At 51.2% G+C, this 25545-nt stretch overlaps 1 protein-coding gene across 5 annotated transcripts in view; it reads left to right on the top strand.

Moving 5' to 3' along the window:
• Nucleotides 1-22873, top strand: part of KDM2B (lysine demethylase 2B) — a 147783-nt gene extending 124910 nt beyond the window's left edge. For 3 of the 5 annotated variants that reach the window (XM_060250136.1, XM_060250140.1, XM_060250141.1), the window contains 10 exons: nucleotides 2502-2726; nucleotides 8617-8760; nucleotides 9846-9933; nucleotides 12138-12409; nucleotides 13497-13535; nucleotides 15223-15887; nucleotides 17381-17544; nucleotides 18924-19085; nucleotides 20385-20603; nucleotides 21580-22873. In XM_060250136.1, coding sequence (XP_060106119.1) covers nucleotides 2502-2726; nucleotides 8617-8760; nucleotides 9846-9933; nucleotides 12138-12409; nucleotides 13497-13535; nucleotides 15223-15887; nucleotides 17381-17544; nucleotides 18924-19085; nucleotides 20385-20603; nucleotides 21580-21761 — 2160 coding nt within the window. In that variant the 3' untranslated portion in view covers nucleotides 21762-22873. The remainder of the gene's footprint in view (nucleotides 1-2501; nucleotides 2727-8616; nucleotides 8761-9845; nucleotides 9934-12137; nucleotides 12410-13496; nucleotides 13536-15222; nucleotides 15888-17380; nucleotides 17545-18923; nucleotides 19086-20384; nucleotides 20604-21579) is intronic. The other 2 variants (XM_060250138.1, XM_060250139.1) reach the window with 2 other exon arrangements.
• The last annotated feature ends 2672 nt before the right edge of the window (nucleotides 22874-25545 follow it).

The raw sequence follows: 25545 nt of genomic DNA, 5'->3' as shown, positions 1-25545 counted from the left end.
TGTTTTGGGAAAAGGAACTGAATGGTGGGAAAAGTGCAGAAAAGGGCAACTAGAATGATTAAAGGTTTGGAACACTTTCCCCATGAAGAAAGGTTAAAACGCTTGGGGCTCTTTAGCTTGGAGAAACGTCGACTGCGGGGTGACATGATAGAGGTTTACAAGATAATGCATGGGATGGAGAAAGTAGAGAAAGAGGTACTTTTCTCCCTTTCTCACAATACAAGAACTCGTGGGCATTCGATGAAATTGCTGAGCAGTCGGGTTAGAATGGATAAAAGGAAGTCCTTCTTCACCCAAAGGGTGATTAACATGTGGAATTCACTGCCACAGGAGGTGGTGACGGCTACAGGCATAGCCAGCTTCAAGAGGGGGTTAGATAAAAATATGGAGCAGAGGTCCATCAGTGGCTATTAGCCACAGTGTGTGTATATGTGTGTGTGTGTATATATATAAATTTATATATATATAAATTTTCGGCCCCTGTGTGACACAGAGTGTTGGACTGGAGGGGCCACTGGCCTGATCCAACATGGCTTCTCTTATGTTCTTATGTGACACAGAGTATTGGACTGGAGGGGCCACTGGCCTGATCCAACATGGCTTCTCTTATGTTCTTATGTGACACAGAGTATTGGACTGGAGGGGCCACTGGCCTGATCCAACATGGCTTCTCTTATGTTCTCCCACTCTTGTCACCACTGACTGGCAACAGCCAACTGTCTTTTTATAATTGGGGTCCTAGCTCTGAGGGGTCAGGGCTCCTCGGCATCCTCTTTACTGGAAGAAAAAAGTCTGATGATACTCGTACGTCATCAGGATATCAGTGCTCGTTATGAACATTCATAATCATTGTGCCCGTTGACGCATCCTGGGCAGGCTAGTCTGAGCTCTTCAGATCTCAAAAGTTAAGCAGGGTCAGAGGCGGGGCTGTTGAGTACTTGGATGGGAGGCCACAGTATTGCTGCACAGAAGGCGATGGCAAGCCGCCTCTGCGCCTCTCTTGCCTTGAAAACTCTATGGCGGGGGTGGCCAAACTTGCTTAATGACAGAGCCGCACAGAATAAACATCAGATGTTTGAGAGTCATAAGGCATGAAAGTCAGATCTTTGAGAGCCGGAAGAAAGGAAGATGGGGAGGGTGGAAGGAAGGAGGAGTGGGAAGAAAGCAACTTTGATTTTAAATGCATTTCCCAAGCTGCCAGCTGGCTTGGCTTGGAGAAGTGACTTAAAGAGAGAAATGCCTTCTCTAAGCTGGCCAATGGGGCTGTGGGGGCTTCAAGAGCCACACAATGTGTGTGAAAGAGCCACATGTGGCTCCTGAGCTGCAGTTAGGGGAAGGATGGTGGCTCAGTGGTACAGCATTTGCTTGGTAAGCAGAAGGTCCCAGGTTCAATCCCCGGCATCTCCGACTAAAAAGGGTCCAGGCAAGTAGACGTGAAAAACCTCAGCTTGAGACCCTGGAGAGTCATGAATGGGGCTGTGGCTCAGTGGTAGAGCATCTGCTTGGTAAGCAGAAGGTCCCAGGTTCAATCCCCGGCATCTCCAACTAAAAAGGGTCCAGGCAAGTAGGCGTGAAAAACCTCAGCTTGAGACCCTGGAGAGCCGCTGCCAGTCTGAGTAGGCAAGACTGACTTTGATGGACTGAGGGTCTGATTCAGTATAAGGCAGCTTCATATGTTCATATGTTTAGGCACCCCAGCTCCATGCAGTCATCGTAAGTTGGCTGCAACTTGATGTCATTTGCCTCCACCGCCTTGTGGATAACGGGCTACTGTTGGCTTGTCCATTTGGTTGGACTTGATCAAGCGCATCAAAGGGGTGCTCCTGGTGCCACCAATTTTCGCCAGTCGGGATGATTCCTGCAAGCTTGATTTTCCTTTGTTTTGTTTTTGGAAGGTTTTCAAGCATTTTTCCAATGAGAATGTTAGTAAGAGTGGACGTCTCCCTAGGAGACATCTGACCCCTGCCCCAATGTCCCGTCTTCATCATTTGAAGATGATGATATTGGATTTATATCCTGCTCTCCACTCCGAATCTCAGAGTGGCTCAGAATCTCTTTTACCTTCCTCCCCCCCAACAGACACCCTGTGAGGGTGCCTGAGGCTGAGAGAGCTCTCCCAGAAGCTGCCCTTCCAAGGACAACTCTGCGAGAGCTATGGCTAATCCAAGACCATGCTAGCAGCCGCCAAGTGGAGGAGTGCCAGTTCTCCCACTGTGTTCGTGCACTTAACCCCTACACCAAACCAGCTCCAGTTTGCAGCCATCAGGGGACGACTGGGGGTGTTCGGGGTCATGCCTCTCAACAGTGAGGCCCGGCCATGTTCCTTACAATGAGTCACGTATTTCTCTGCCGACCTCAGGGATTTGCTGCAGCACGTGACATGAGAGGTTGAATCAAGCTGTCTTCCTAACCTAGAGGGGCCCCTCCCTTCCCTCCTCAGTAGTTTGGACCATGCAAAAAAAAAAATTAACCACAGTGTGTTGTCGCCTGTCCCTTTGCAGAACCGAGCTGTCGGCAGGCCGAAGGGGAAGCTGGGACCTGCTTCTGCTGTGAAGCTTGCAGCGAACCGGACGACCGCGGGGGCTCGCCGGAGGAGGACGCGATGTCGCAAGTGCGAGGCCTGCCTGCGCACCGAATGCGGCGAGTGTCACTTCTGCAAGGACATGAAGAAGTTTGGCGGTCCAGGCCGAATGAAGCAGTCCTGTATCATGAGGCAGTGCATCGCGGTAAGCCTGACTTCTGGGGCCCTGCTTACCTGTAGTGGATTCCCACGGTTGCCTCGTGGCTGTCCTGAAATCGGCTTTGCTTAAGACCACAAATGATAAACGTCGGGCGCAGGCTAGAGGAGATTTTTGTGTAAGACAGCAGCTTTTTTGAGATGTATGCAGCCGAAGCAGATGCATGTCTCCTTTCAGCCGCTCTGCCACCATGTCCCGGATGCTTGTTTACTGGACATGTGAATCCAGTGTGAGCTACAACTCCCTGGATTCTGCAAAAGGAAACTTTACGTGCCCCCCCCCCCAAACTCATTTTCTGGTTCAAATCTCTCAGGATCCAAACGGGGGACTATCACTGTGTATCCATTTGAGTCTAATAGCGCCTTAGAGGCCAACAAAAATTTGTGGGTGTCAGCTACTTAAGAGTCAAATCCCCCTTCATCAGACTTTCCCTTGGACTTGCAAAAGCTCGAACCTCAAAAATTTTTAGGTCTCTAAAGTGCTCTTGGACTTGAATCTGAACAACGTGGCTACTCTGTGAAGCGTTCTGCCCGTAGATTGTGTCTTGACTCTGCAGAGAATGCTTTCGAGGAGAAGTGGGTTTTCTCACTGGAGGAAGCGCAGGGGTGGATCACAAAGTTCAGGCCTCTTGGATTACAAGTAGGAAAAAAAGAGGGCTCCCTGAATTTAAGCAAAACTATAATAGAAGAAACGTCAGGGTGAAACTATACTGTCAAGACATTTATTACAAGAAAAAAATTGGGTGATAGGAAAAACCTTATGGCCTCTACTTCTAAACAATCTATGACGAGAAATATGTGCGCATGCAGACACTTTAACATTCCAAAACCTCAACCTTTAAACAGACTGCAAGAAATAACACAAGAGTGCACGTAAGCACTTTAACATAACCCAGAGGTGGCCAAACTTGTATAATGTAAGAGCCACGTAGAATAAACGTCAGACGTTTGAGAGCCACAAGACATGAAGATCAGATGTTGAAGGAAGGAAGGAAAATAGATGGGGGATGGAAGAAGAAGTGGGAAGAAAGCAACTTTAACTTTAAATGCCTTCTCCAAGCTGCCACCTGATTTGGCTTGGAGAAGTGATTTAAAGAGACAAATACCTTCTCCAAGCTGAGGGCATCAGGAGCGGTGAGGGCATCAGGAGCCACACAATGTATGTGAAAGAGCCACATGTGGCTCCCGAGTTGCAGTTTGGCCACCCCTGATATAACCTCTTTATCCAAACAGCCTGCACTAAAATGAATCCAAACAGTCTGCAGAAGAATAAATCAGAGTGCACACAGGCACTTTTTAAAGGTTAAGAGGCTACACGTGACTCATAAACCTGTGTGCACTCTTATATTTTTCATCATAGATTGTTTAGAAGTAGCGTCTGCTTAGAAGTAGTAGAGGCCATAAGGTTTTTCCTATCGCCCAGTTTTCTTCTTGTAATAAATGTTTTGACAGTATAGTTTCACCCTGATGTTTCTTCTATTATACTCTTGGGATTCCAAGGCAGAGATATCTGAAGAAGGCCAGCGTTTGCATTACGGCTCTCTGGGCAGACTTTGCATGCCCCATACCATGGAACGCTGCCCAGGGCTAATTCATTAGAGAGAGAGAGGGAACTGAGGTGTATTTTGTAAACGACATTATGCTGCATGCTTTTAAAAAGATTTGTTGGCCGTTTAGTTTCAAGGCCGCTAGCTTTTCAAAAAAGAGAGAAGATAAATTCGGAGAGAAGTTCGTGATTCCTAAAACTAGAACTTCTGCATTTAAGAGCAGTATCTCTGAAAACCAGCTGCTGAGGCTGAAGACCTTGGGATGGCTTTTCCCTTCCCATCCTGATTTTGAGTACCCAGAGGCCTCTGCTTGTCGCTATGGAAAATGGAATCCTGGATCATTGGTTTGATCCAGCTGGGCAGTTTTGCATTCATATGACAGTGCTGACTGGTGGGATGTTGTCTTGGTGCACGGAATATGGACCGGGAAGTCAGAAAGCTTTGTTCGCAAGGATAAATTGCACCCGAGTGCTTTGAGCAAGAGCTGATTTCTAAGCACTTAGTCCATCCTAGTGTAGACCAGTTGTAACTAGGAGGTGCTCTTCCACAAGGGGGGAAATATGCTGGTGGCTCGTATGCCAACGTAACCAGTAACGTCCAGAAATGGTGTTGGCAGTTGTTTAAGAAAGAAGAAGCCCTTTTTAGTCTTCCTAGCTGTGCACTTCAGTGTATGTTCAGTTCCCTCATGCAGGCTCTTACTGATGTGAATTAACCTCTGAGAGCAGATGCTTTGCCATAAAAGTCAGCCCTTTTGAAGCTCTGGAATCGGCTAACAGAAAAGAAGTGATTTACAATCTCTTTCTTTTAATTGCTTTTCCAGCAACAGCCCCCTTCCTTCCCGGGGTCCTTTGTTTTTCTCTCTCTTCTCTTTACCCCCCCCCCCTCCTTACTGTCACGAGGCCAAGACCCCAACCAGATTGCAGCCAGCCCTTCTGGTTGCTTTTGTCTCTCCTTAACGCCAGGGCAGTCCTTTAATTAAGCTGGCAGTCAGAGGGCTTCGGTCTCTTTGGGAAAGGGGGGGAGGTCTTAAGCGGAGTTGGAAAGGCAGGCCGCTCTGGCTGGGAGAAATCCTTAATGGCCCTCTGAAGACGATATACCCTTTCCCCCAGTTGGGCGGTGTCCCTGGAACAGATGTCTCCCATGGTCCCTCTCACATGAGGAAGTCTGTGAAGCTGGGCTGCCCTCCCAAGTCAGCCCGCTGGCCTGTTCAGCTCCATTTTATCTTCTGGAGATGAAACAGGACGGTGGCTCAGTGGTAGAACATCTGCTTGGTAAGCAGAAGGTCCCAGGTTCACTCCCCAGCATCTCCAACTAAAAAAGGTCCAGGCAAATACCTCAGCTTGAGACCCTGGAGAGCCGCTGCCAGTCTGAGTAGACAATACTGACTTTGATGAACCGAGGGTCTGATTCAGTAGAAGGCAGCTTCATATACGTTGTAGAGCAGGGGTGGCCAGACTTGCTGAACATAAGAGCCACAGAGAATAAATGTCAGATGTTTGAGAGCTGGAAGGAAGGAAGGAAAATAGATGGGGAAGAGGTGGAAAGAAAGCAACTTTAACTTTTCATGGCTTCTCCAAACTAGCTGATGGGGTGGGGGGTCTTCGAGAACCACAGAATATGTGTGGAAAAGCCACATGTGGCTCCCAAGCCACAGTTAGGCCACCCCTGTTGTAGGGAGTACCGAGGTCCTGTGAATCAAGTGATCTCGACTTAATACGGTTGTTAGCAGCGGTCATTTTGTAGAAAAATAGGTGGTGAAGCTCATCCAGGGATTGTTATGTAGCTGCACCTACTATTCAATGGACAAGGGAGGGAGGGAGGGAGAAGAGGCAACCCTCAGAAAGGTTCAGGAGCTGTGCTTCTGTGAGCTCCTGCTGAATTCAGGGCCTGGCCATTAGTATTGAGTAGGATTGAAAACAAACATTTTAGATGATTTGTTGCTGGTGTGTGTATCATTGGAGTGGAGCAGGGGAAGGGGAGGGCCGCTGTTTGGGGTTTTGGCAAGAAGTAAAGCTGCATCATTGAAAGCAAATCACAAACGGGAGTGCAGAACAGAGGCATGGCGGGCAGACTGAAGCCCTGGCCTGGCAATGCTGGTGAAAGGCTCTTGGGCTACGGGTGTCACCTTTCTGTGCTGAAGACCCTGGAGGGTGACTGCCAGGCAGACCACACTAGGCTACGCTAACAAATGGTCTCCGGCAGCGTGATTGAGGCTGGCAGTGACTCAGCGGGGAGAGACCCTGCTGCGCATGCAAGAGCGTCAAGGTTCAAACATGGCAGTCTCCAGTTAAAAGGTCTCAGATATCCCCTGTTGTTGGCCATTCAGAGGAATTGGTTGGCCACTGCGGGAAACAGGATGCTGGACTGTTTGGACCACTGGTCTGATCCAGCAGGGCTCTTCTGATGTTCTTACGAAGGCCTCAGCCTCTCTGCCGTGTTGCTGGCCCTCCAGAGGATATCGTGTGAGACAGGATGCCGGAGTAGATGGGCCGCTGGTCTGATCCAGCAGGGCTCTTCTGATGTTCTTATGAAGGCCTCAGCCTCTCTGCCGTGTTGCTGGCCCTCCAGAGGATATTGTGTGAGACAGGATGCCGGGCTAGATGGGCCGCTGGTCTGATCCAGCAGGGCTCTTCTGCTGTTCGTAACATCAGGAGAAGGCCTCGGCCTCTCTGCCCTGTTGTTGGCCCTCCAGAGGAACTGGTTGGCTGCTGTGTGAGACAGGATGCTGGACTAGATGGACCATTATTGTTCTGATCCAGCAGGGCTCTTCTGATGTTCTTGGCATCAGGAGAAAGCCTCAGCCTCTCTGCGCTGTTGTTTGCCATTCAGAGGAATTGATCAGCCACTGCGAGACAGGATGCTGGACTAGATGGACCACTGGTCTGATCCAGCAGGGCTCTTCTGATGTTCTTAGCATCAGGAGAAGGCTTCAGCCTCTCTGCGCTGCTGTTGGCCATTCAGAGGAATAGATCGGCCATGGCAGGAGACAGGATGCTGGACTAGATGGACCACTGGTCCGATCCAGCAGGGCTCTTCTGATGTTCTTAGCATCAGGAGAAGGCTTCAGCCTCTCTGCGCTGCTGTTGGCCATTCAGAGGAATAGATCGGCCATGGCAGGAGACAGGATGCTGGACTAGATGGACCATTATAGGTTTGATCCAGCAGGGCTCTTCTGATGTTCTTAGCATCAGGAGAAGGCCTCAGCCTCTCTGCCCTGTTGTTGGCCATTCAGAGGAATTGATCAGCCACTGCGGGAGACAGGAGGGCGGACTAGATGGACCACTGGTCTGATCCAGCAGGGCTCTTCTGATGTTCTTACGTTACGTATCCAGAAGGATCTTTTCCTGCTTGGCATCCTGGAGAGCTGCTGCTAGAAACCGGCAGTGAGCAAGATGGAGTTAGCGTGCAACATCTGAACTGGGGCACTTTCGCATTGTTGTTGATGTTTTAGTGATCGCCACTGGGGGGGGGCTGCCTGATTAGATCTGACCAAAAGTTGCAGCCTTTCTGTGCTCAAGACCCTGGAAGGGAGGCTGCTAGGCAGACCACACGAGGCTAGGCTAACCAGTGGTCTCAAGCAGCGTAATTGAGACTGGCAGTGACTCAGGGGTAGAGACCCTGCTGTGCACGCCAGTGTCAAGGTTCAGACACGGTGGTCTCCAGTGGGTATCCCGTTGTTGGCCATTCAGTACTGCAGTCTGAACTCTCTGCTCACGACCTGAGTTCGATCCCAGCGGAAGCTGGGTTCAGGTAGCCAGCCCGAGGTTGACTCAGCCTTCCATCCTTCCGAGGTCGGTAAAATGAGGACCCAGCTTGCTGGGGGGGAAGTGTAGATGACTGGGGAAGGCAGTGGCAAACCACCCCATAAAAAGTCTGCCGTGAAAACGTCGTGAAAGCAACATCACCCCAGAGTCGGAAACGACTGGTGTTTGCACAGGAGACCTTTCCTTTTGAAGAGCCACGCGGCGCAGAGCGTTAAAGCTGCAATACTGCAGTCCTAAGCTCTGCTCACGATCTGAGTTCGATCCCAGCGGAAGCTGGATTCAGGTAGTCGGCCCGAGGTTGACTCCGCCTTCCATCCTTCTGAGGTCAGTAAAACGAGTCCCCAGCTTGCTGGGGGGAAAGTGTAGATGACTGGGGAAGGCAATGGCAAACCACCCCGTAAAAAGTCTGCCGTGAAAACGTTGTGAAAGCAACGTCACCGAGTCGGAAACGACTGGTGCTTGCGTAGGGGACTGCCTTCACCTTTTAGGCAGTTTTGTGCCAGTCTGTTGCTCCCCATCCTCTGGTTTCTCATTCTTGGCCTGTTGCTGCTTTTGTGCGTTGATCCAGCCGGTGTTGCCGCACACGGCCGTGTGCTTGGTCTGCGGAGAAGCTGGGAAGGAGGATACTGTGGAAGAGGAGGAGGGCAAGTTCAACCTCATGCTCATGGAGTGCTCCATCTGCAATGAAATCATCCACCCTGGATGCCTTAAGGTGAGTGCGTGAGTGAGGGCTGTTGGGCACAGGGGAAGAAGGGGGAGAGGGCTGGTCGGGCCACCATCAGGGCATTCATGGGGAAACTCCTTACCAACCCCACACAGCCCCAGCACTGGCCTTTTCTGGCCTTATCAGTCTCTAATCCAGGGGTGTTGAACTCATTTGTTACGAGGGCCGGATCTGACATGAATGAGACCTTGTTGGGTCGGGCCGGGCCATGTGTGTACCTATTTAAGATGAGGTAGCAGAAATATAAACGTTATAAAGGACACCGACAAACACAAGTAAATATATATTTTTTAAAGAACTTGTCAAAAGCTTAAAACTTTAGCACTCATTGGTTTTAGGGTGCTTTCTTTGTATTTCTCCCCTGGGCTCCAGGAACTGGGCCAAGGAACCTCTGGCTCTTTCCTTCCTTCCCCAGGGGATCAAAATGGGGTGGCGCCTCAGCTGATAGATGGAAGAGAGGCTTGGCTCAGTAGCTCTGCTGTGCGACTGAGAGAGCCTGGCAAAGCAAGTTCTGCCTCCCCCTCTCCCCCCCCCCCGGGAGAAGCCTCAGCCAATGAAGAAAACAGAGGCTTTGCTCTGTAGCTCCTGTGAGATTGAGCAAGCCTTGCAAAGCAAGCTGTGATGCAGAAGGAAGCGAGAGAGAGGGAGAAGGAAGTAGATGACAGCCAGTTGCTTGGGGGCCTGATAGGAGCCCTCCGGGGGCTTGATTCGGTCCTCGGGCCGCATGTTTCACAGCCCTGCTTTAAACTGTCCCTCGCTTAGCTTCTTTCTGAAGCTTACAGGAGCTTCGAAAAATTGGCATCCAACCAGGTTGTAGTGGTTAAGAGCGACAAGACTCTAATCTGGAGAACCGAGTTTGATTCCCCACTCTTCCACGTGCAGCCAGATGGGTGACCTTGAAGTCAGTCCCAGATTCTCTGTGAGCTCTCTCAGGCGCCCCCCCCCCCCACCTCACAGGTAGGTGTCTGTCGTGGGGACAGGAAGGGGAAGGCGATGGCGAGCCGCTCTGAGACTCCGAATGAAGGATGGACGGGCTGCAAAGCGAATCTCTTCTTTTTCTTCTCCACCACCAGGTGCGGGAGTCGGACGGTGTGGTCAACGACGAGCTGCCAAACTGCTGGGAGTGTCCTAAATGCAGCCACGCCGGGAAAACGGGGAAAGTGAGTTTCACTGGAATATGTGTGACGAGGGCGAGGGAGCAAAGTTTGGGGTTCTTTTTTCAAAACTCGGCACATCGTTTTTTATATAATTTGGGGTGTTCGTAACTTAGGAAACTTGGTGGGTTTTTCAGTCACAGGGGCACGTAAACAGAACCACAAGCTGGCCACTTCATGAGCAAACAGAAATTGCAGAGAGCTGCATCAGTCTTGCAGGGGGAAAAGTACATGAAAACCACAGTAGCACAAGCAGCTGTATTAGAGCCATTAAAACCGTACAAAGTAGCGCAGGGATCCCCAACCTGGTTCTCCACTGACAGTTTTTCTGGGCCTGCCAGCAGTGTTCCCTCGAAGCTGAGTTAGCGTGAGCTCGCTCACAGATCTTTAGCCTGCAGCTCACATTTTCGCCTTTGCTCAGGAAGGAGGACCCCAGGGCACAATCATTTATGCAGTAGCTCACAACTTGAATGCCAGCGGCTCACGACTTTAATTACCAGCAGCTCACAAAGTAGAATTTTTGCTCACAAGACTCTGCAGTTTAGAGGGAGCATTGCCTGCCAGGTGTTTTTAGAAAGTGGGTGGGGCAAGGTGGGTCTTTTGCCCAGCAAGGTTTCTGATTGGCCGTTGAAGGTTTGATTCGCTGTGCAGATTTTTTTTTTTTAACGTTGCCTTGGCAGCAGCTGCCACCCCAGCACAGGATCTTTATCGGGTGTGACCGAAGGAAAGCCATGGTTGGCTGCAGTTCCCGCACAGCCACTGCATGCCTGCAGCCACCATGCCATTTCAGAATTCTATAGGCTCGAAATGGTTGGGGAGCCCTGAAGTCACAATTCAGCTTTCCGCTTCTGTAGAACTCTTCTCCAGACGGGTTAAGTCAGAAAGGGGGTGATGATGAGGCAGGAAGGAAGTTGTTAGGCTTAACGAAACACACCCACCCACCCCTCTCCCAATGCGCAGTTTGCTAAAGAGGACTCAGCAGAGGAAACTTGCACAGTTAACACTTCCCCGTAACCCAAACAGAGTGTGCGAATGAGCTCTTGGGTAGTGGATCTGGTTCTGAGTTGGTGGGCAACGTTCCCTCTAAGCCAGTTTGGTGTAGTGGTGAAGTGTGCGGACTCTTATCTGGGAGAACTGGGGTTGATTCCCCACTCCTCCACTTGCACCTGCTGGAATGGCCTTGGGTCAGCCAGAGCTCTCTTATCTGGGAGAACCGGGTTTGATTCCCCACTCCTCCACTTGCACCTGCTGGAATGGCCTTGGGTCAGCCAGAGCTCTCTTATCTGGGAGAACCGGGTTTGATTCCCCACTCCTCCACTTGCACCTGCTGGAATGGCCTTGGGTCAGCCAGAGCTCTCTTATCTGGGAGAACTGGGTTTGATTCCCCACTCCTTCGCTTGCAGCTGCTGGAATGGCCTTGGGTCAGCCGGAGCTCTCTTATCTGGGAGAACCGGGTTTGATTCCCCACTCCTCCACTTGCAGCTGCTGGAATGGCCTTGGGTCAGCCAGAGCTCTCTTATCTGGGAGAACTGGGTTTGATTCCCCACTCCTCCACCTGCACCTGCTGGAATGGCCTTGGGTCAGCCAGAGCTCTCTTATCTGGGAGAACCGGGTTTGATTCCCCACTCCTCCACCTGCACCTGCTGGAATGGCCTTGGGTCAGCCATAGGTCTGGCAGAGGTTGTCCTTGAAAGGGCAGCTGCTGTGAGAGCCCTCTCCAGCCCCACCCATCTCACAAGGTGTCTGTTGTGGGGGAGGAAGGTAAAGGAGATTGTGAGCTGCTCTGAGACTCTTCGGAGTGGAGGGCGGAATATAAATCCAATATCTTCTTTATCTTCTTCTAAGCTGCAGAGTCTTGTGAGCAAAAATTCTCCTTTGTGAGCTGCTGGCATTGAAGTGGTGAGCTGCTGCATAAATTATTTTATTTTATTTATTTATACCTTCAATTTCTATCCCGCCCTCTCCGCAAGCGGACTCAGGGCGGCTCACAGTCGATTCAAACCAGTTCAGACGTTATATTTGCTCTGGGGTCATCCTTCCTGAGCTAAGGCAGAAATGTGTGAGCTGGAGGCTAAAAATCTGCGAGCGGGCCCACGCTAGCTCAGCTTAGAGGGAACACTGTTGATAGGTTGAATTTCTGTCGCCACTTAAGAGGCTGCTCTGGGAAAGCATAAGATATAAAGTTGGCGTGTGCGCTTTGTCTCTCTTTGGCGTACAAGCAAAAGCGCGGACCGGGGTTCAAGTACGCGTCCAACCTCCCCGGCTCGCTGCTGAAAGAGCAGAAGATCAACCGGGAGAACAAAGAGGTCGTCCCCGATGCCGCCAAGCGCAAAGCGGAGTGCGAGGAGCCCCCCCGGAAGAAGTCGGACGAGCACCCCAAAAAGCCCCCCCTGGACCCCTTGCTGAGGCGGAAGTCGGAAGACGTCCACCTGCGGCGGAAAAGGAAGTTCGAGAAGCCTCAGGAGCCCACCATGAGGAAACGGGTAAGGTCAGAGTGCCTCCCCCTATTCCCCCGAGCAAATGGCAAGTGGCGTCTTGGCAACGGGCCTCTGGAAAGGCTGTCTGCATGTGGCTGCCAGTAGCAGGCCACAGAGGGCGTTAGGCCTGGGGGGTCAAATCACCACCGAAGCCATGAGGGGCAATTGCTATCTGTCAGCCTAGGCTACCGTACGGGATGGTTGTGAGGGCAAAGTGGCTCCCAGGAAGGAAGGGTGAAAGAAACACCCAGTAAACTGGGCAAGAGTGGCAGTTCTCTCTTCACCTGCGTACAAAGACTGTCCTTGTGCCGGGTATGGTTTATCACTTGTTCCGATAAGACACTGAGCCCACGCTACGGCAGACGATTTGAGGGGGAGCGAAACCCCCTCGCAGCTTTGTCTGGCACTTATCGTTCCGAGCACCCACAGGGCTTTGCAGAGATAGTGGCGGTAGTTTCTCGTTGCGGTCCTTATAGGAACCCTGCGAGCTGCCCGTTATCCTTGCGTTGCAGACAGGCAGCCGAGGCAGAGAAAGAAGGGCTGAGGCTGGATTTGAACACAGGGCTTTTCACACCCTGCAGGGCAAAGCAGCAGGCTCTGCCAGACTCCTCTTTTGCTGCTGCGTCCATCCTCAGAAACTAGAGGCCTGGCACGACAAAGGACGTGGGCTTCCTGTTTTTTATACCGTAACTGCTAGAAGACGCTCCAGAGCTCTTATAACCGCCTTTGCTTTCTACAAACTAGCTGTTTCCTCTTTGAGCATAACGAAGCTGCTTTCCGCTGGATCACTCTGCTGGCCTCTCTAGCTTCTTTTTGTCTGCTCTGGGGCCTTAGGCAGAGCAGGGGCTTTCCCAACTCTTGTGACCTGCAGTCCTTTTAATGAGAGGCAGGAGGAAAGGAACGGTTCATATTTTAATCCTGGTTCAGTCTCCTTCTTGTGGCCTTTAAACCCCTTAAGAGCATGTGGAGGACTACGGCCCTAACGACCTGCAAATGCTGTTGGGGACTCTTAGCAGCAGCTGTGGGGATGGCGGTGTTAAAAGCACATCTGTACAATAAACCTTTCTATTTTTCCTTTCTTCTCTGACAACAGCTAAAACTAGGCAAAGAAGAGAAGCTGTTTAGGAAAAAGGTACTTCATTGGCACTGTGACTTGCGTGGATTTCTCTCTCTGCCCCCCCCCCGCCCCCACCCCAGTTATTTGTGCTGTAATCATCAGGATGGGGCATGGCATGCGCCTGAATAAACGGGACGGGGAGGGGAATCACAGCTGGTGCGTCTTCTACGGTTCTGTCTACTCGCCTGAAAACCAGCGTTTCGACCCGGTTGACGTCACGCTGAAGTGATGCCCGTCTCGATGGGTTAATTCATTGGCCGGGAGAGCCGAATGAAACCTCCAGGCTGAGATGCAGGCTACCTCTGCGTAGCAGCTGCTGGAGATAGCAGGGAAGAGCTGTTGTCCTCGTGCCCTGCTTGCGACCCCCCCACAAGCAATTGGCTGACGCTGAGAACTGAATGCTGGATCCAGAAAAGCCTGAGCAGGGGCTCTCTATCCAGGGGTGTCAAACTCATTCGTTACCAGGGCCACATCGAACATAAATGAGGCCTTGTCAGGCTGGGCTGTGTGGAGCCAGGCCATGTGTATACCAATTTAAGATTAAGTAGCAGAAATATAAACTTTATAAAGGACGCAAACACAATTAAAAGATTTTTTTTTAAAAAAAAATGCGTAAAACAGCACTGGTTGGTCTTAAAGGTGCTTTCTTTGTATCTTTCCCATGGGATCCAGGGAACTGGGCAAAGGAAGCTCTGGCTCTTTCCTGCCTTCCCCAGGGGACCAGGATGGGGAGGAGCTTCAGCCAATAGAAGGAAGAGAGCAGGGGCGTTTTGTAGAAAAATAGGTGGTGGACCTCATCCAGGGATTGTTATGCAGCTGCACCTACTATTCAATGGGCAAGTTGGGAAGGAGGAGGTGGAACTCTCAGGTTCAGGAGCTATGCTCCTGTGAGCTCCCGCTGAATCCAAGGCCTGGAAGAGAGGCTTGGCTCAGTAGCTCTTTCTCTGACTGAGAAAGCCTGGCAAAGCAAGCTCTGCCTCCCCCTCTTTCCCCTGCCCCAGGGAGAAGCCTCAGTCAATGGAGAAAACAGAGGCTTTGCTCTGTAGCTCCTGTGTGATTGAGCAAGCCTTGCAAAGCAAGCTGTGATGCAGAAGGAAGCGAGGGAGAAAAAAGCAGATGACAGCCAGGTGCTCAGGGGCCTGGGAGGAGCCCTCCGGGGGCCTGGTTTGGCCCTCGGGCCACATGTTTGACACCCCTGGTCTACGCAGAAGTTGTACGGTCGGAATTTTAGTTACAATAAAAAACAAACACACTTTGCTATGAAAGTCTCCCAACCACACAGTAAAATGTGAGTGCACGGGTGGTTCAGAAACCCTGGGATGCAGCTTGGTCTCCATTGCTCATCTTGCATTTATTTATTTGTTTGTTTTGTTCTATTTTTAGCCCACCCTTCCCATGGAACAGGCTCTTTAGCCTTCATTGTGTGTTGTGTGAACTGGCACTTTTGAGCCAAGTACAAATATATACAATGATTGTATACCACTTTAATAGTTAAGTCATCCCCCCCCCCAAGGAACCCTGGGAGTTGTAGTCTTCTGTTAGGGGTTTCTGTTCTCTTCAGTGAACTAAGCACTCCCATGGTTCTCTATGGGGAAGGTAGGATGACTAAGCCAGTGTTGTTAGTCCCTCGGTGTCGTGTCTCACCACACTCTTCCCTTTCCTTGACTTGTTGCACTGAGCCTCAAAACGTTTTCCTTTCCAGAGGCGGTCTTGGAAGGCGACAGACGACCGAACGGCCCCGGTGAAGCCTCTGCGGTGTTTCAAGCAAGAGCCGGAGGAGGGCCTCCTGGAGGAGCCCCCAAAGAGCAAGGAGAGCGACCAGTCCCGCTCGAGCTCCCCCATGGCCGGACCCAGCTCGGAGGGGGCGGAGTCTCGCAGCGACAAGAAGAAGTTCAGGATCCGGCGGAAAAAACGCGTCTCGAACAAGGAGCTCAGCAAAGAGCTCAGCAAAGAACTCAACCAGGAGATCCAAAAGACCGAGAACAGCCTCGCCAATGAGAACCACCAGCCCATTAAGTCGGAGCCGGAGAGCGAGAACGAGGAGCCCAAGCGGCTCTGCCCCGAGCGGCCCCACCGCTTCGGCAAGGGCTTGAACGGGACACCCCGGCACCAGCTCCTGCCCAGCCTGCGCAGCAGCACTCCCCGGGTGATCGCGCGGCCTCCCCCTTCCCTGTCGCCACCCAAGTGCATGCAGATGGAGCGCCACGTCATCCGGCCGCCCCCCATCAGCCCCCCTCCAGACTCGCTTCCCCTGGATGACGGGGCCGCCCACGTGATGCAGCGGGAAGTCTGGATGGCTGTCTTCAGCTACCTCAGCCGCAGCGAACTCTGCGTCTGCATGAGGGTTTGCAGGACTTGGAACCGATGGTAAGAAGCCCGTGTGGGAGGGGAGGGGAGGGGGACACCGCAAGGGACTGAAGCCCTGGAGCAGGGGAGTTGGAGCTTATTTGTTATGCGGGACGGATCTGACATAGATGAGACTTTGTCGGGCTGGGCCATGTGTGTACGTGTTTAAGATGAGATAATGAGAGCCCCGTGGCGCAGAGTGATAAAGCTGCGGTACTGCAGTCGGAGTCCTCTGCTCACGACATGAGTTCGATCCCGGTGGAAGCTGGTTCAGGTAGCCGGCTCCAGGTTGATTCAGCCTTCCATCCTTCCGAGGTTGGTCAAATGAGTCCCCAGCTTGCTCTGGGGGTGGGGGAGGAGTGTAGATGACTGGGGAAGGCAATGGCAAACCACCCCGTTAAAAAAGTCTGCCGTGAAAGGGTTGTGATGCGACGTCACCCTAGAGTCGGAAACGCCTGGTGCTTGCACAGAGGACTTCCTTTTAATCAAGAGATATAAACTTTATGAAGGACACAGACAGACACAAAGATTTTAAAAACTTAAATCTCTAGCATTCATTGGTCTTAAAGGTGAACTGGGCAAAGGAAGTTCTGGCTCTTTCCTTCCTTCCCCAGAGGACCAGGATGGGGAGGAGCCAGTAAGAAGAGAGGCTTGGTTCAGTATCTCTGCTGTGCAATTGAGAGAGCCTGATAAAGCAAGCACTGCCTCCTCCCTAAGGGAGGAGCCTCAGCCAATGGAGAAAATATAGGTTTTGCTCTGTAACTCCTGAGAGATTGAGCAAGCCTGGCAAAGCAAGCTGTGCTGTGGAAGGAAGCAAGAGGGAGAAGGAAGCAGATGACAGCCAGTTGCTGAGGGGGGGCTGATAGAAGCCCTCCGGGGGCCTGATTTGGCCCCCAGGCTACAGGTTTGACACCCCTGCACTAGAGATATGTCTGTGAGAGGTGGCAAGTGAACCGTTGTTTCAGTGGGACATGCATAACCCTGGAAATGTCACCTGTAAAATACAGTGAACTGTGTTTTCAGTATTAAGAGGGTGCCTGGTTGGGTCTTGTAAGGAACTTTGCATAAATTCCCCGAGTTAAACACTTTGCTCTGCGATAAAACCTCCTTCTGTTTCTCTTGCAAAGCCCCAGGCTACTCACTTCATGCTCTTTTCCTGTGACAAGGACAAAGCCACTCTAGGGGCTCTTGCAAACTTTTTATTTTATTTATTTATTTTATGGCATTTATATCCCGCCTTCCCCTACCAGACTCAGGGCGGCTAACAACAGTTAAAATAACAGAGTGTTAAAATCAAAGTACAATAAAATCATTAAAACATTTCAACAGCTCATACAGTTTAAAATACGTAGCGCAGCTAAAGAACAGAGGATGCTCATTCGGCACCGACTTCCTTCTGAATGCGAAACAAGAGGCTGCTTCCTCCCTTTTCTAGTCGCCCGGCAGCTTGGAGATTCTTGAAGCCAACTCGTAGGTCTCGCCGTCCCCATGATGCTTCTGCCTTCTCTCCGCAGGTGCTGCGATAAGAGACTGTGGACCAAAATAGATCTCAACCATTGTAAATCCATCACCCCCCTTATGCTCAGCGGTATTATTAGGAGGCAGCCGGTCAAACTTGATCTGAGCTGGACAAACATATCCAAAAAGCAGCTGAGCTGGCTCATCAACAGGCTCCCAGGTATGCGCATGGAAAGGAAACTCTTGCCGAGTGTAGGTTGGGCAGACCAGGGGAAGGGTCAGTTCCAGGAAGAACTTGGAGGCAGGGCTGGTCGGAGGGGATCAGGTGTGGCCCACAGCTCGTGGCAGAGCGGGGCCTTCAGTAACAATGATCTAAGGAGAGCCTGGTGTTCGGCTTTCCAAGTCATGGAAGGTAACGTACCTGGGTTCTTGCCTTTCCTCAGCTGAGGTCACAGGTGCTGTTTGGGGTACAGGGATTTTTCACCAGCAGGCTAGTGGTGGGGGGGCCTTCTGCCAGGCACACCAGAGTAGCGCTCTCAGGTATCATGGCCAATCCTCCCCTCCACCCCAGGGGGGGTGTTGAACTCATGAGGGCTGGATCTGACATAAATGAGATCATGTTGGGCTGAGCCGTGTTGTGTTGGGCCGGGCCAGGCCATGTGTGACCCTATTTAAAATTAGGTAGCAGAGATATAAACTCGATAAAAGACACAAACACAATTAAAACTTTTTAAAAACCTTAGAAGTCAATTAAAACGTTAGCACTCGGTCTTAAAGGTGCTTTCTTTGTATTGCTCCCATGGGACCCAGGGAACTGGGCAAAGGAAGTTGTGGATTTTTCCTTCCTTCTCCAGGGGACGAGGAGCCTCAGCCAATAGAAGGGAGAGAGGCTTAGCTCAGTAGCTCTGCTGTGCGATTGAGAGAGCCCAGAAAAATAAGCTCTGCCTTCCTCCCCAGGGAGGATCCTCAGCCACTGGAGAAAATAGATTTTGCTCTGTAACTCCTGTGCAATTGAGCAAGCCTTGCAAAACTAGTTGTTATACAGAAGGAAGCAAAAGATAGAGAGAAGGAAGCAGATGACAGCGTTGCTTGGGAACTTGATTGGAGCCTTCCAGGGGCCTGATTCAGCCCCCAGGGCACATGTTTGACACCCCTGCTCTAAGCTGTGGAGTCTTATGAGCAAAAATTCTACTTCATGAACTACTGGCATTACTGCATAAATTAATTTGCACTGGGGCCATTTTTCCTGAGCTAAGGCAAAAATGTGTGAGCTGGCAGCTAAAAAACTGAGCTAGCTCACACAAACTCAGCTTAGAGGGAATACTGTTCATGGCAAGCTTGCCTAAAAGGCCGGCTAGCTAACCACCATGACTGCCCATCTTGGAACTGGATTCATTTGCAGTGTGTGTGTGTGTGCTCTCCTTGGGTAAGCAAACCGGTGTCAGAACCTTTCCAGTCTCTGGCAATCTTGAGCAAGGCTTCCGAGAGGTTTGTAACTTTCCCTGTCGCTTAGATTTGCTTTTAAAAGGGAAACGCAGGAGCTGTCCTAAACCCAGCTGGCCCCCCGTTGCCCACTGTTTTGCCTCCTTGCCCACGCAGGTCTGCGGGATCTGGTGCTGGCAGGGTGCTCGTGGATCGCGGTGTCTGCTCTTTGCAGTTCCAGTTGTCCCCTCCTCCGAACTCTGGATGTCCAGTGGGTAGAAGGCTTAAAAGATGCACAAATGAGAGATCTTTTGTCGCCACCAACTGACAACAGGCCAGGTAAAGGCTCATCTTGGCTGCACTGGGGAAGAGCCCTCCGCGTTTGGGGAATTAAAACCATGTCCTGCCCTCCAGGCCGTTTTGCGTTTCAGACAGGTGCCGTTGAGTGCCTGAACGGAGGTGCCTTTGAATCCCCGGCTTCCTTGTAGGCTGCTTTTCTCGTGATATCTTGTAAAGCAATGTTTTTTCCCCTTGGAGTGGAAGAAAAGGCAGGGGGCGTGGCCTCCGTTTTGCCTCCCCAGGAGGCACGTGCCTTTCAGCTGTCTATTTTTATTTTATTCATGGGATTTCTCAAAAATAAAATACAACATACCAGTGCAAACGATATCAAATTCTTCAATATAAAACCATGTAGATAGCGATACAGAACGAGATGGCGATAACGTCTTAAATCCGCTCGTCGACGTTCAAGCTCTAATTCAGTTCAGTTCCCATCGCTCGTGAGCAATAGAAGAGCTCTGGGCTAATAATGGCAGGAGGGGCCGATCCATCAAGCTTCCGGGTGCTCAGCTCAAAGCCTGGCGGAAAAGCTCCGTCGTGCAGGCCCCGCGGAACTATAGCGAGTCCCGCAGGGCCCTGACCGCTGTGGCCTCTATGATCTCTCTTGCAAAGCTGTCTGTCTTAGGGTCTGCCCAGAGGCAAAAATTTAGAAGTTGCAGGAGGGCTGGCTGGCTTTCAGCAAGGTTCCTCTCAATGGAGGGGAGTTGCTTGTTAGAAAGTCACTTCCACGTCCATACCTCCTCCACCCCACAGACGCCTGGATGGCTTTGCTTTCTACAGGCAGGGAGATGTATGGGAGGGGGTATTCCAGATGATATTGGGTGGTATAGGGCTGCGCTATCTGTGCAGCATGCGGTGTACAGCACCCTCAGCAAGCAACCTCAGTGAAGCCTTTAAGAGTCTGGATAATTCAGCTAGGAATGCCAGAGGTCTGGGTGCTGAAAGAATGACAGCCCTTTCTCTCTCCTCCACTGGCAGCTGCTGGAATGGCCTTGGGTTAGCCATAGCTATCACAGGAGTTGTCCTTGAAAGGGCAGCTGCTGGGAGAGCCCTCTCAGCCCCACCCACCTCCCAGGGTGTCTGTTGTGGGGGGAGAAGATAAAGGGGAGTGTGAGCTGCTCTGAGACTCTGGCCTTGAAAGGGCGGCTGCGGGGAGAGCCCTCTCAGCCCCACCCACCTCCCAGGGTGTCTGTCGTGGGGGGAGACGATAAAGGAGATGGTCTCTGATTCAGAGAGAAGGGCAGGGTATAAATCTGCAGTCGTCTTCTTGTTCTCCCCCCTCTGCCATTGGGGGCACAGGCCAAATTGACAACCGGAGCAAACTGCGCAACATTGTGGAGCTGCGTCTGTCCGGCTTGGACATCACAGATGCCTCCCTGCGCCTCATCATCCGGCACATGCCACTGCTGGCCAGGCTGGACCTCAGCTACTGCAACCACATGACAGACCAGTCCGTCAACCTGCTGACCGCTGTGGGCACCACCACGCGGGATTCCATCACGGAAGTCGTCTTGCAAGGTAGGACTGGCTAGCGGAGACACCGCATGGAAGACCAGGGCCTTTGCTGAAACCACCGGCAGTTAAAACATCTGAAGTGCAACACAGGCCTTCTCTTCCAGAAAGGTTTATTCGGTGGTAAAGCAGTTGGTCCTGCATCAGCACAAAAACGGCAGGCAGGGGGAAAGCGGGAGGAAAGGGACTTGCATCGCCTGGACCTGCTTTCCTCCTAAGCTGGGCTTCCACATAGCCAAGGCACCTTTATCCCTTAGCCTTTTGGTAGCAGGAGTTCAGAATTAGCTGCCCCAGAAGGAGTGCCGCCTTCACCCAGTTCAAGACAAGGCCTTCTCTGCTAGCCCTTTGCGGGGGTGTTAGTTAGAAGTTGCCCACCCAATGTGTAGTATCCCCAGAAGCAGTGAAAACCACCTCCGTGGGTGTGTGTGGGGGGGGGACATACTTTCAGGAGCCAACATAGTGCAATGGTTAGACTAGAACCTGGAAGACTGCAGTTCAAATCCCCCCACAGCTGTGAAGCTGACTAGGAGACCCTGAGCTAGTCACGTTGGTGTCCTAATGCAGGGATCCCCAGCCTTTTTGAGCCTGAGGGCACCTTTGGAGTTCCCACGCAGTGCGATGGGCACAGCCACAAAAACAGCTGCAGCAGCTTCCTTTTCAGTCACATACTGAAGATCCTTGTGCTGTGGTGGCAGCTGCTGTCAAAACAGCCCTTTAAATCAACTCTCCTGCCTGGCTGAGCAAAACCTGCTTTCTTTTAAAAAATGGTAGGAACTAGGATAGGTGTCAGCCTGTGCCGTGATACCCACCTACAGGCCCCATGTTGGGGAACCCCAGCCTCAGGTGGTTTACATGAGGAAAATGGAGGAAGGAGAAACACGTAACACCCGATTGATGTCTTAGAGGTAAAGCACTTTGGAGTTCTTGTGACAACCCTCAGGCTCCTGCTGCTGTGAGCTAACCTTGCCTTGTTCTCCCACAGACTGCAATCAGGTGACCGGCCAGTGCCTCTCCTATTTCAAGCGCTGCGGGAGCATCTGCCGGATTGACCTGAGGTACTGCAAGCAAGTCTCCAAGGAAGGCTGCGAGCAGTTCATCGCTGAAATGTCGGTCAGCGTTCAGTTTAACCAAGTGGAAGAGAAACTGCTGCAGAAACTGAGTTAGTATTCCCCCCCCCAGGGCACATTTGTAAATAGTTGAGAGAGAAAAAGGACTCCAAGAGGACAAAGAGGGAATTTTATTTTTTGGTCAGAAGATGCCCAGCCAGAGAGCCCACATGTCAAAAGGTGCACAACTCGACAGGAACCTGTAGGATTCAAGCCACCTGCAGCTACCGTTTCAGTCTCTTGAGGATTATCTAATGCTTTCTACCCAGGTTGTTTTAATTCCCAATGATAAGTGCTAAGGATTGTTCATGCCTGGGTCAAGGCAGGGGGTGGTCTCACCCCTGTTGAAGGACCATCGCAGCCTGGGAATGTGTACAGTTTTTTTTTTTTTAAAAAATGTTGTGGCAGATCTCAGAAGCAATGTTGATTTTGGTGTCAGTAATGTGGGCCATATCCTGCATTTTTTGCCTTTTGAACACTTTTTGTTACATCCTACATTATGCAGAACTATTTTTGTACAAATTTGTTTAAAAAATTATTTATGCAAAGTTTTTGACTGCATTGATGAAAGTGTTTCTCTTTGGTTTCAAACTGCCAAGTTTTACGGTGGGAGAGAATTTAGTCTGAACTTCATAGATAAATGGCCTGTTGTCTGTTGCTGGCCTAGTTTATGAAGCAGGCAATCTTTAAATGCAAAAGGCATGTTTTATTGGAATTTTTATATCCTGCTTTGTACAAGCTGGGAACACCCCCACCCCACCCCGAAAAAGCATGTTGTTGGGGAAAGGCAGTGTAAATGCCCAGTCTAAGGAAAGAATGCATTGCCAAGTTGTATTTGTATGAAATTCACCTTTCAGTTTTGGGACTTCCAACTAGAGCTTTTGCACAGGGGAAGGTTTTTGAGGTCAGCGTGGGGGTACTTAGAGGGTATGTTATGTGCATATATACCACAAGCAAGCAGTTTTGGTTTGAAAATACAACATCAATTCTCTCCCCTCCCCCCCCATTTAAGATGGGTAATCCTTGGTTGTAAAAATTCAGCCTCCATAAGTGCCATTGTTGTTAAGTGGTGTTCCCCCCCCCCCCGCCGCCCAATAGACCAGCCTTCCTGACAGTTTTACCTCTGTTAAATTTGTATAAATGATTGTACAAAAAAAAAATTCAAGAGCACTGTTGTTGGATTTTTATTCAGGCATGACTGCTGCCTAGGGATGGATGGAAGCGTCTTGACTTCTTCCTCACGGGGGTGAAACAGCTTTAGCCGCAGCGTTCACCAGCATGAATTTACTCAAGCTAGTAGGGTACAGTGATTAGAGCGTCAAACTAGCATCAAGGTCTCAAGTCCCCACTGTCACCTGAACATATGAAGTTGCCTTATACTGAATCAGACCACCCCCCCCTCAGTCCATCAAAGGCAATACTGTCTACTCAGACTCAAGCTGAGGTTTTTCACGCCTATTTGCCTGGACCCTTTTTAGTTGCAGATGCCGGGGATTGAGCCTGGGGCCTTCTGCTTACCAAGCAGATACTCTACCACTGAGCCAACGTCCCTTCCCTAATGTCATGAAAACTTGCAGCCCAAGAGTTGCTGAGAGGACAAAAACAGAGTAAAACAAGATAATAAGGCACTCCCCCCCCCCCCCCCACCGCAGGGCAGGATGTAAATGAAATCAGGTACCTTTTGGTCTAGAGTCTCTGACTGCAGACATCTGAGCCTAGATCGGGGTGGCCAAATTTGCTTAATATAAGAGCAACAGAGAATAAACATCAGAGGTTTGAGAGCCGCAAGACATGAAGGGGAGGAAGAAGCAACTTTAAAATGCATTATCCAAGTCACCAACTGGCTTGGAGAAGTGATTTAAAGAGAAATTCCTTCTCCAAGCCAGCTGATAGGGAACTGGGGGCTTGGAGAACCACCTAGACTGTGTTGTTCCTTGTAGCTATAAACAGGAGGCATTCCATTGTAAACTCAAGCAGGGAGTTTAAACAGAACCTGCCACCAGAGGGGGTGCTAGGATCTCACAGTCCCAAAGCCAACTCTTCACACCCCCTCCCTCTCCTGCTTCCCTGCTGAGTATAACAAGTTTTTCAGGGTTGCAGCTCTACCTCAAGTTAGCTAGCATCGGTGTTCGGCTGCATACAGGCTTCCAGAGGAGCAAATGAGGGGAAGCAATGACGCTGGTGGCACACATCGTCAACGCCCAGTTAAAGCAAAGAGCCTGCCAGAGGCAGTCAGGCTCAGCCTCTCAGAAAGAGATCAGAAGACATTTGCATTAGCCCTATTTTAAAGGCAGGTGGGTGTATTTACGCAGCCCACCTTTCAAAGGCCACTGCCCTCATTGGCTCAAGGGTGGACATCTGCTGACAGTAGCCCTGTCTATAGCAAGCATTTTTTTTTAATTTATTTATTCGAGATTTATATCCCGCCCTTCCCACGAATGGCTCAGGGCGGCTTCCAACAATTAATCAAACATAAAATTTAAACAATTTCAAGTATAAAACAATTAAATATTTAAACAGTTAAAACCTTAAAAACAGAATATTTCAATTTCCTGTAAACAGATGGCTGGCCAGTTACATCGAGTTGTCGTCCTAGCTAAGTATAGGCTAGCCGGAAGAGGGTCGTCTTACAGGCCCTGCGGAACTGCGCCAAGTCCCACAGGGCCCTCACCTCTTCCGGCAGCTGATTCCACCATACGGGGGCCATAACGGAGAAAGCCCTTTCTCTGGTGGCTTTCAAACGGGCTTCTTTTGGCCCGGGGATAGTGAGGAGATTTTGTGTTCCTGACCTCAGTGCTCTCTGGGGAACATGTGGGGAGAGACGGTCCTTCAGGTAGGCAGGTCCCAGGCCATATAGGGCTTTAAAGGTAATAACCAGCACCTTGTACCGGACTCGGTATATCACTGGAAGCCAGTGCAGAGTCCGGAGACGCGGCCGGATGTGTCCCCACTTTGGGAGACCCAGTAGCAGCCGGGCCGCGGCATTCTGCACCAGCTGCAGTTTCCAGGTCCGAGACAAGGGCAGCCCCATGTAGAGGGCATTGCAGTAGTTCAACCTCGAGGTGACCATAGCATGGATCACTGTTGCTAGGTCGTCGCGCTCCAGAAAGGGGGGCAGCTGCCTTGCCCGCCTAAGATGAAAAAATGCGGACTTGGCAGCGGCTGCTATCTGAGCCTCCATCTTTAAGGAAGGCTCCAATAGCACCCCCAAGCTCTTGACCCTGTCCGCCGCCATCAGCGGCGCATCATCAAAAGCCGGCAGGGGGATCCCCCTCCCCGGGCCGCGGCGACCCAAGCAAAGGACCTCTGTCTTCGTAGGATTTAGCTTCAGCCCGCTCAGTCTGAGCTACTCAGCCACGGCCCGTAATGCCTGGTCAAGATTTTCCGGGGCGCAGACAGGCTGGCCGTCCATCAGTAGATAGAGCTGGGTGTCATCAGCATACTGGTGACACCCCAGCCCATACCTTCGGGCAATCTGGGCAAGAGGCCGCATGTAGATGTTAAATAACATCGGGGAGAGAACCGCCCCTTGGGGCACACCACAATCGAGTGTGCGCCTCCGGGATAGCTCCCCCCCAATTGCGACCCTTTGTCCCCGACCTTCCAGGAAAGAGGAAAGCCACTGTAAGGCCAACCCCTGAATCCCCGCGTCGGCGAGGCGGCACGTCAGTAGCCGATGGTCGACCGTGTCGAACGCAGCCGACAGGTCTAACAACATCAGCACCGCCGAGCCACCCCGATCCAGATGCCATTGAAATTCATCCACTAGGGCAACCAGCACTGTCTCCGTCCCGTGTCCCGGGCGAAAGCCGGACTGAAATGGGTCAAGGACGGAAGTGTCC

The sequence above is a fragment of the Heteronotia binoei genome, chromosome 11 (genome assembly GCF_032191835.1).
Source record: "Heteronotia binoei isolate CCM8104 ecotype False Entrance Well chromosome 11, APGP_CSIRO_Hbin_v1, whole genome shotgun sequence".
NCBI classification, from domain to species: Eukaryota; Metazoa; Chordata; class Lepidosauria; order Squamata; family Gekkonidae; genus Heteronotia; species Heteronotia binoei.
This window is presented reverse-complemented; position numbering and strand designations above follow the sequence as displayed.